The 11,113-nt window shown below is 38.1% G+C and overlaps 1 protein-coding gene across 2 annotated transcripts in view; it reads right to left on the reverse strand.

Moving 5' to 3' along the window:
* The window catches only part of galnt16 (UDP-N-acetyl-alpha-D-galactosamine:polypeptide N-acetylgalactosaminyltransferase 16), a 102,947-nt gene extending 102,482 nt beyond the window's left edge, over positions 1-465 (reverse strand). Inside the window, exon 1 of one of the 2 annotated variants that reach the window (XM_090211718.1) lies at positions 27-465. In XM_090211718.1, coding sequence (XP_090067844.1) covers positions 27-227 — 201 coding nt within the window. In that variant the 5' untranslated portion in view covers positions 228-465. The remainder of the gene's footprint in view (positions 1-26) is intronic. The other variant, XM_090211717.1, reaches the window with a different exon arrangement.
* Positions 466-11,113: the final 10,648 nt, after the last annotated feature.

The following is an 11,113-nucleotide window of genomic DNA, read 5'->3' on the forward strand; positions in this document are numbered from 1 at the left end:
TCCGCTACTCTCAACCTGTCACTTACGATTAGCGGAATGGTCCTGTGACTGTCATCTCGGTGGATGTCAGGTCGCCCGGCATGGCTCCTGCTGTCCCCGACGCGGGGTTGCGAGGCCGAGGACGGGGATGATGTGTGCGGCTTATTGTCCTGCCACAGGTAATAAAATGTTCCCAGGATCCACGCTACAGTCAAGATTGCGATGGCGTTGGCCCGTATCCTGCGCATTGTGAGCCCATAAGGAGAGCTCCGTCCCTCGGAGATATGCCCAGATGGTTCAGGTTCGATCGGTGTTCTGCTGGATCAGAAGACCGAGCGGGAGGAGGAGAGTTGGTGATGGCTCCGCACCGCAGCAAACAGCCTCCGAGCTATTCTGATGGAGAGAACGAGCGGTCCCTATGCAGGGATTTGCGCACTCACAGAGCCGTGCGCGGTCCTAACGCCGAGAAGTTCCTTCCGAGGTGTCGTCACCCACTGGCTGCTGCGCTAAGCTGCTAAAGTCTGGCTGCATTACGCACAGATTTTCTCCGTTTGGTTTCTGTTAGAATAGACACTCATCGTACAATTTACATAAATAAAAGAGACAACCCTGACTAAACAAGGATGACAGGATTAATTGTCTCTAATGTGGTTTTAATAAATAGCCTATTTGGCAAACTCCACCAAGCAAATCAGGTCAACTAAAACGATCAAGGAGGCAAAACTGAATTACTGTTTTGGAATGTCTTCCTTCTATGTTCACAAGGGAAAATCTCTCTGTTCCTTTGAGAGAAAAAAATGTATATATTTGCAATGTTGACGGACATCTCTGACTTTTGTGGCCTTCAGAATATTACTCACAGACAGACAGACAGACAGACAGACAGGCAGGCAGGCAGGCAGGCAGGCAGGCAGGCAGGCAGGCAGGCAGGCAGGCAGGCAGGCAGGCAGGCAGGCAGGCAGGCAGGCAGGCAGACAGACAGGCAGGCAGGCAGGCAGACAGGCAGGCAGGCAGGCAGGCAGGCAGGCAGGCAGGCAGGCAGGCAGGCAGGCAGGCAGGCAGGCAGGCAACGGATGGTCAGGTCCCAGCTGGGTTAAGTCTGAAGTAACACCCTATTCCCTATGTAGTACAGCCCAAAGGCCCTGGTGAGAAGTAGTGTCCTACTGTGATAGGCTATTCTTATTCCCTATTCTATTATATTCCTATACACTATTCTATTCTATTCCTATTCTATTATATTCCTATACAATATTCTATTGTATTCCTATTCTATTATATTCTTATACACTATTCTATTCTATTCCTATTCCCTATTCTATTATATTCCTATTCTATTATATTCCTATTCTATTATATTCCTATTCTATTCTATTCTATTATATTCCTATTCCCTATTCTATTATATTCCTATTCCCTATTCTATTATATTCCTATTCTATTATATTCCTATTCTATTCTATTCCTATTCCCTATTCTATTCTATTCCTATTCTATTCTATTCCTATTCTATTCTATTCCTATTCTATTATATTCCTATTCTATTATATTCCTATTATATTATATTCCTATTCCTATTCTATTATATTCCTATTCTATTATATTCCTATTCTATTCTATTCCTATTATATTATATTCCTATTCCCTATTATATTATATTCCTATTCCTATTCTATTATATTCCTATTCTATTATATTCCTATTCTATTCTATTCCTATTATATTATATTCCTATTCCTATTCTATTATATTCCCTATTCTATTATATTCCTATTCTATTATATTCCTATTCTATTCTATTCCTATTATATTATATTCCTATTCCTATTCTATTATATTCCTATTCTATTATATTCCTATTCTATTCTATTCCTATTATATTATATTCCTATTCCCTATTATATTATATTCCTATTCCTATTCTATTATATTCCCTATTCTATTATATTCCTATTCTATTCTATTCCTATTATATTATATTCCTATTCCCTATTCTATTATATTCCCTATTCTATTATATTCCTATTCTATTCTATTCCTATTATATTATATTCCTATTCCCTATTCTATTATATTCCTATTCCCTATTCTATTCTATTCCTATTATATTATATTCCTATTCCTATTCTATTCTATTCCTATTATATTATATTCCTATTCCTATTCTATTCTATTCCTATTATATTATATTCCTATTCTATTATATTCCTATTCTATTCCATTCCTATTCCCTATTCTATTATATTCCTATATATTATATTCATATTCTATTCTATTCCTATTCCCTATTCTATTATATTCCTGTTCTATTCTATTCCTATTCTATTCTATTCCTATTCTATTCGATTCCTATTCCCTATTCTATTATATTCCTATTTTATTATATTCCTATTCCCTATTCTATTATATTCCTATTCTATTCTATTCTATTCCTATTCTATTCTATTCTATTCTATTCCTATTCCCTATTCTATTCTATTCCTATTCTATTCTATTCCTATTCTATTATATTCCTATTCCCTATTCTATTATATTCCTATTCTATTCTATTCACATTCCCTATTCTATTCTATTCCTATTCTATTCTATTCTATCATATTCCTATTCCCTTTTCTATTCTATTCCTATTTTATTATATTCCTATTCCCTATTATATTATATTCCTATTCTATTCTATTCTATCATATTCCTATTCCCTATTCTATTCTATTCCTATTTTATTATATTCCTATTCCCTATTATATTATATTCCTATTCTATTCTATTCTATTCCTATTCTATTCTATTCACATTCCCTATTCTATTATATTATATTCCTATTCTATTCTATTCTATTCCTATTCTATTCTATTCCTATTCTATTCTATTCTATTCCTATTCTATTCTATTCCTATTCTATTCTATTCTATTCCTATTCTATTCTATTCCTATTCCCTTTTCTATTATATTCCTATTCTATTCCTATTCTATTCCTATTCTATTCTATTCCTATTCCCTATTCTATTATATTCCTATTCTATTCTATTCACATTCCCTATTCTATTCTATTCCTATTCTATTCTATTCCTATTCTATTCTATTCCTATTCCCTATTCTATTATATTCCTATTCTATTCTATTCACATTCCCTATTCTATTCTATCATATTCCTATTCCCTATTCTATTATATTCCTATTCTATTCCTATTCTATTCTATTCCTATTCTATTCCTATTCTATTATATTCCTATTCTATTATATTATATTCCTATTCTATTCCTATTCTATTCTATTCCTATTCTATTATATTCCTATTCTATTCCTATTCTATTCTATTCCTATTCTATTATATTCCTATTCTATTCCTATTCTATTATATTCCTATTCTATTCCTATTCTATTATATTCCTATTCTATTCCTATTCTATTATATTCCTATTCTATTCCTATTCTATTATATTCCTATTCTATTCCTATTCTATTATATTCCTATTCTATTCTATTCCTATTCTATTATATTCCTATTCTATTCCTATTCTATTATATTCCTATTCCCTATTCTATTATATTCCTATTCTATTCCTATTCTATTATATTCCTATTCTATTATATTCCTATTCTATTCCTATTCTATTATATTCCTATTCCCTATTCTATTATATTCCTATTCCCTATTCTATTATATTCCTATTCTATTCCTATTCTATTATATTCCTATTCCCTATTCTATTATATTCCTATTCTATTCCTATTCTATTATATTCCTATTCTATTCCTATTCTATTATATTCCTATTCTATTCCTATTCTATTATATTCCTATTCTATTATATTCCTATTCTATTCCTATTCTATTATATTCCTATTCCCTATTCTATTATATTCCTATTCCCTATTCTATTATATTCCTATTCTATTCCTATTCTATTATATTCCTATTCTATTCCTATTCTATTATATTCCTATTCTATTCCTATTCTATTATATTCCTATTCTATTATATTCCTATTCTATTCCTATTCTATTATATTCCTATTCCCTATTCTATTATATTCCTATTCCCTATTCTATTATATTCCTATTCTATTCCTATTCTATTATATTCCTATTCTATTCCTATTCTATTATATTCCTATTATATTCTATTCCTATTCTATTCTATTCCTATTCCTATTCTATTATATTCCTATTCTATTCTATTCCTATTCCTATTCTATTCTATTCCTATTCCTATTCTATTCTATTCCTATTCCTATTCTATTATATTATATTCCTATTCCCTTTTCTATTATATTCTATTCCTATTCTATTATATTCCTATTCCTATTCTATTCCTATTCTATTCTATTCTATTCCTATAAACTATTATATTATATTCCCATTCCCTACATAGAACCAGCGAAAGGGTAGAACTCTCTCTCCTCCCTCTCTCCCCTCCCTCTCTCTGTCTATCCCCTCCCAACATTCCCTCCCTCCCTCCCTCCCTCCCTCGCTCCCTCCCAGTTACAGCCGGGGGGCATGGGCTATCAGCATGCTTGAGTCCCCTGTGATGTGCAAGCTGGATATTTGATGTGTGTTATGGCTGTGCAAACACAGAGTCAGTCAGAGTACAGAGAGAGAGAGACAGCAGGAATCTGGGCAGGACAGGACAATAGATGGTCTGTGGTACAGGGTCACTATGTGGTTTAACAGTACAGGAAACTCAAAGTGTGAGATGGCTGCTTAAACAGAAAGAGGTAATTGTGTGTGTGTGTGTCTACTGTCCAGAGCCAGATAGCTTCCCTTCAGCCTCAGACCTCGAGTCTAGACTATTCCAGTATTTAGGTCATTCCCCAGGTCTCACCCTGTGAACGAGATCTGTTAACATCAATGTGACAATTACCTGGTTAAATAAGATATCTTAACATCAATGTGACAACTACCTGGTTAAATACGATATCTTAACATCAATGTGACAACTACCTGGTTAAATACAATATGTTAACATCAATGTGACAACCACCTGGTTAAATAACCCCATATATCACCAGCCAACCAATTATATTTTTTTGGGCCCATAGTACAGTAAGAATGAATCCCAAATGGCAACCCATTCCCTAAAACGTGGGCCCATAGGGCTCTGGTCAGAACTAGTGTGAATAGATTGCCATTTCGTGTGCGTATCCAGTCTTCGGGGCTGGTGGGACCTGCATTGGGCTAAGTTGATTCAGGGCACATGGGGGATTAGGGCAGAGAAGGGAGTGTAATGTTTTCCTTCCTCCCTTCCTCCAGCCCCCTTTGAGCTGAGGAGTGCAAGTCTGCAATACTGTACAGTGTACACTTGTCCCACTCTACCACCCCCCCCCCCCCCCCCCCCCCCCCCCCCCCCCCCTCCTCACTCTCCACTCCTTTAGAATGAGTGTATAGTTTTGGACCAACAGACCTCTGCAATACTGTAGCTTGTACACAGTACATCAACCAACAGTCCTCTCAGCTTAGCTCATCACAGTGTAACTGCACTGTTAGTAGGACTATAGCTCATTACAATTGGTTGTTCTGGTGCCACTTGAGCAATTTAAAATATTGATTGGGTACCTTCTTACTGAGGAATATAATTGTTTTTCAATAATATCTGTGTTTTATATTGTATTAGATGTAGTTCTATATGCAGGGCACCCTTGTGAAAGACTCTGGTCTACAAGGTGACTTCCTGTTTAAATAAAGATATAAAGACTCTGGTCTACAAGGTGACTTCCTGTTGAAATAAAGATATCAAATAAATACCCTGGTCTACAAGGTAACTTCCTGTTTAAATAAAGATATAAAGACTCTGGTCTACAAGGTGACTTCCTGTTTAAATAAAGATATAAAGACTCTGGTCTACAAGGTGACTTCCTGTTTAAATAAAGATATAAAGACTCTGGTCTACAAGGTGACTTCCTGTTGAAATAAAGATATCAAATAAATACCCTGGTCTACAAGGTGACTTCCTGTTTAAATACAGATATAAAGACCCTGGTCTACAAGGTGACTTCCGGTTTAAATAAAGATATAAAGACCCTGGTCTACAAGGTGACTTCCTGTTGAAATAAAGATATAAAGACTCTGGTCTACAAGGTGACTTCCTGTTGAAATAAAGATATAAAGACTCTGGTCTACAAGGTGACTTCCTGTTGAAATAAAGATATAAAGACTCTGGTCTACAAGGTGACTTCCTGTTGAAATAAAGATATAAAGACTCTGGTCTACAAGGTGACTTCCTGTTGAAATAAAGATATAAAGACTCTGGTCTACAAGGTGACTTCCTGTTGAAATAAAGATATAAAGACTCTGGTCTACAAGGTGACTTCCTGTTGAAATAAAGATATAAAGACTCTGGTCTACAAGGTGACTTCCTGTTGAAATAAAGATATAAAGACTCTGGTCTACAAGGTGACTTCCTGTTGAAATAAAGATATAAAGACTCTGGTCTACAAGGTGACTTCCTGTTGAAATAAAGATATAAAGACTCTGGTCTACAAGGTGACTTCCTGTTGAAATAAAGATATAAAGACTCTGGTCTACAAGGTGACTTCCTGTTGAAATAAAGATATAAAGACTCTGGTCTACAAGGTGACTTCCTGTTGAAATAAAGATATAAAGACTCTGGTCTACAAGGTGACTTCCTGTTGAAATAAAGATATAAAGACTCTGGTCTACAAGGTGACTTCCTGTTGAAATAAAGATATAAAGACTCTGGTCTACAAGGTGACTTCCTGTTGAAATAAAGATATAAAGACTCTGGTCTACAAGGTGACTTCCTGTTGAAATAAAGATATAAAGACTCTGGTCTACAAGGTGACTTCCTGTTTAAATAAAGATATAAAATAAATACCCTGGTCTACAAGGTGACTTCCTGTTTAAATAAAGATATAAAATAAATACCCTGGTCTACAAGGTGATTTCCTGTTTAAATAAAGATATAAAACAAAGACCCTGGTCTACAAGGTGACTTCCTGTTTAAATAAAGATATAAAGACCCTGGTCTACAAGGTGACTTCCTGTTTAAATAAAGATATAAAACAAAGACCCTGGTCTACAAGGTGACTTCCTGTTTAAATAAAGATATAAAACAAAGACCCTGGTCTACAAGGTGACTTCCTGTTTAAATAAAGATATAAAACAAAGACCCTGGTCTACAAGGTGACTTCCTGTTTAAATAAAGATATAAAGACTCTGGTCTACAAGGTGACTTCCTGTTTAAATAAAGATATAAATACCCTGGTCTACAAGGTGATTTCCTGTTTAAATAAAGATATAAAACAAAGACCCTGGTCTACAAGGTGACTTCCTGTTTAAATAAAGATATAAAGACTCTGGTCTACAAGGTGACTTCCTGTTTAAATAAAGATATAAAGACTCTGGTCTACAAGGTGACTTCCTGTTGAAATGAAGATATAAAATAAATACCCTGGTCTACAAGGTGACTTCCTGTTTAAATAAAGATATAAAATAAATACCCTGGTCTACAAGGTGATTTCCTGTTTAAATAAAGATATAAAACAAAGACCCTGGTCTACAAGGTGACTTCCTGTTTAAATAAAGATATAAAGACCCTGGTCTACAAGGTGACTTCCTGTTTAAATAAAGATATAAAGACCCTGGTCTACAAGGTGACTTCCTGTTTAAATAAAGATATAAAATAAAAGGTGATAGTTGACTTCCAATTGAAACATATTAAATTATTCACACAATCGTATATTAGGGGAGAACAGGGCCGAAAGTAACACCCTGCATTTACAACCAGTTTTTTTCTAATTACTCACAGATCGATAGAGCAAGGGACACCATCTTGAGAACTTTTTTTTTTACGACAGAAGTGTGTCCAACATACACCACAACACTGTAAAGAGAGTGAATGTTGTAGCTATGTTTGCTATAAAGCTACCAAGGTTTTTATTTTATTTTTTATATTTTTTATTAATTTCAAATCAATACATAAAGCACATGAGGGAACACAAGCATACATAGATTACAAACAATAGACAATCGAGCTAGGGGGTACAATATCACATTACAATTACACAAGGACCTTAAGGGACATGCATATACTTACAATTCTAACAGCTTTTTTGCTAGTAGAGCATTTAACTGTCTTAAAATACAGTTATTTTTGTAGGTTACGAAAATGTGGTTTTCTGTTTGTAAATTTACATTTGTGTATATGAAATTTGGCCAAAAGAATAATGAAATTAATTACATAAAAATGATTCCGCTTATTTCTATTGTATGTAAAGAATCCAAACAGTACATCTCTCCACAATAGTGTAAAATCTTCATAAATGTGTTCAATTATAAACCTACTGATGTCTTGACACAGTTTTCTTACATGTATACAATGCCAAAAAAGATGCAAAACTGTTTCTGGGTGGTCATTACAAAAGGTGCAATTTGAGTTGATGTTTTCCTTAAACTTCTTCGTATAGTGGTTGGCAGGATAATATTTATGAATCATTTTAAAGGAAACTTCCTTAATTTTGTTAACAAGTAGGTATGTATGTGGCAACATCCAAACTTTTTTCCAACAGATATTATCAATAAATCCATTCCAATAAGGCATGACATAACATGACATCCTGCTGAAACAAGGATCGTATCGCTCTGTTGTTGAATGGACCAAAAGAGAAACAAATCTTTCCTACTGATGAGTCATATATGTCCTCTACCATTAGCAACTGTAATGTCATTTCTAGGGTAAATGAGTTGAAAGGAAATAGAACGAGAACAGAACTACCGCAACATTACTTTTGTACCTGCTGGCGGGGCTGGAGTAACACAGCCTTGGTAGGGAAGTAACACAGCCTTGGGAGGGAAGTAGCACAGCCCTGGGAGGGAAATAACACAGCCCTGGGAGGGAAATAACACAGCCTTGGGAAGGAAGTAACACAGCCCTGGGAAGGGAGTAACACAGCCCTGGGAGGGAAGTAAGACAGCCTTGGGAAGGAAGTAACACAGCCCTGGGAAGGGAAGTAACACAGCCCTGGGAAGGAAGTAACACAGCCCTGGGACGGAAGTAACACAGCCCTGGGACGGAAGTAACACAGCCCTGGGAAGGGAAGTAACACAGCCCTGAAGAAGGAAGTAACACAGCCCTGGGACGGAAGTAACACAGCCCTGAAGAAGGAAGTAACACAGCCCTGGGAAGGAAGTAACACAGCCAGCCCTGGGAAGGGAAGTAACACAGCCCTGGGAAGGGAAGTAACACAGCCCTGGGAAGGAAGTACCACAGCCTTGGGAAGGGAGTAACACAGCCCTGGGAAGGGAGTAACACAGCCCTGGGAGGGAGTAACACAGCCATGAAGAAGGAAGCAACACAGCCTTGGGACGGAAGTAACACAGCCCTGAAGAAGGAAGTAACACAGCCCTGGGAAGGAAGTAACACAGCCCTGGGAGGGAAGTAACACAGCCCTGGGAAGGAAGTAACACAGCCTTGGGAAGGAAGTAACACAGCCTTGGGACGGAAGTAACACAGCCCTGGGAAGGAAGTAACACAGCCCTGGGAGGGGAGTAACACAGCCCTGGGAGGGGAGTAACACAGCCCTGGGAAGGAAGTAACACAGCCCTGGGAGGGAAGTAACACAGCCCTGGGAGGGAAGTAACACAGCCCTGGGAGGGAAGTAACACAGCCCTGGGAAGGAAGTAACACAGCCCTGGGACGGAAGTAACACAGCCCTCGGAAGGGAGGTAACACAGCCCTGGGAGGGAAGTAACACAGCCCTGGGAGGGAAGTAACACAGCCCTGGGAGGGAAGTAACACAGCCCTGGGAAGGGAAGTAACACAGCCCTGGGAGGGAGTAACACAGCCTTGGGAAGGAAGTAACACAGCCCTGGGAGGGAAGTAACACAGCCTTGGGAGGGAAGTAACACAGCCTTGGGAGGGAAGTAACACAGCCCTGGGAGGGAAGTAACACAGCCCTGGGAGGGAAGTAACACAGCCTTGGGAGGGAAGTAACACAGCCCTGGGAGGGAAGTATCACAGCCCTGGGAAGGAAGTAACACAGCCCTGGGAAGGAAGTAACACAGCCTTGGGAAGGAAATAACACAGCCCTGGGAAGGAAGTAACACAGCCCTGGGAAGGAAGTAACACAGCCTTGGGAAGGAAGTAACACAGCCTTGGGACGGAAGTAACACAGCCTTGGGAGGGAAGTAACTCAGCCTTGGGAAGGAAGTAACACAGCCCTGGGAGGGAAGTAACACAGCCCTGGGAAGGGAAGTAACACAGCCCTGAAGAAGGAAGTAACACAGCCCTGGGACGGAAGTAACACAGCCCTGGGAAGGAAGTAACACAGCCCTGGGAAGGAAGTAACACAGCCTTGGGAAGGAAGTAACACAGCCCTGGGAAGGAAGTAACACAGCCCTGGGACGGAAGTAACACAGCCTTGGGAAGGAAGTAACACAGCCCTGGGATGGAAGTAACACAGCCCTGGGAGGGAAGTAACAGCTGGCGAGAAGTTTACAATATCTGTCTTATCTCCATGTTTCTGGTTTGTAACGCTCACTACTTTCAACACATTTCAGACATCATTTCATGTTTGTGTCGATGTGAATAGTTAATGCTATAGGTTTGAAATGTATGAAAACGAACCATGCGTCAACATCACAATGCTGCGTAACCACTGTATTTTACCTTACAATCTTAATGGGACTACAGTGGATGACATAATGGCTATATTGACCATCATTTTCCATCTCTCTTTAATGAGCATGTTGTGGGATATCTTTCAAACTATTTTTAATGACTATTCATGCTTAGCCAATCAGGTGCTGCAGCTGTCCTTGTCATGTGCTCCTCGTGTCTTGATAGAATAGTAGCCCTACCAATCAGGTGCTCACGATACTTCACGATACTTCTCCCAGGCTAACACAATACTTCTCCCAGGCTAACACCCAAGACTAGCTAGCGTGATACTTCTCCCAGGCTAACACAATACTTCTCCCAGGCTAACACCCAAGACTAGCTAGCGTGATACTTCTCCCAGGCTAACACAATACTTCTCCCAGGCTAACACCCAAGACTAGCTAGCGTGATACTTCTCCCAGGCTAACACAATACTTCTCCCAGGCTAACACCCAAGACTAGCTAGCGTGATACTTCTTCCAGGCTAACACGATACTTCTCCCAGGCTAACACAATACTTCTC

The sequence above is a fragment of the Oncorhynchus mykiss genome, chromosome 19 (genome assembly GCF_057628025.1).
Source record: "Oncorhynchus mykiss isolate SJ-2025 chromosome 19, ASM5762802v1, whole genome shotgun sequence".
Classification (NCBI taxonomy): Eukaryota; Metazoa; Chordata; class Actinopteri; order Salmoniformes; family Salmonidae; genus Oncorhynchus; species Oncorhynchus mykiss.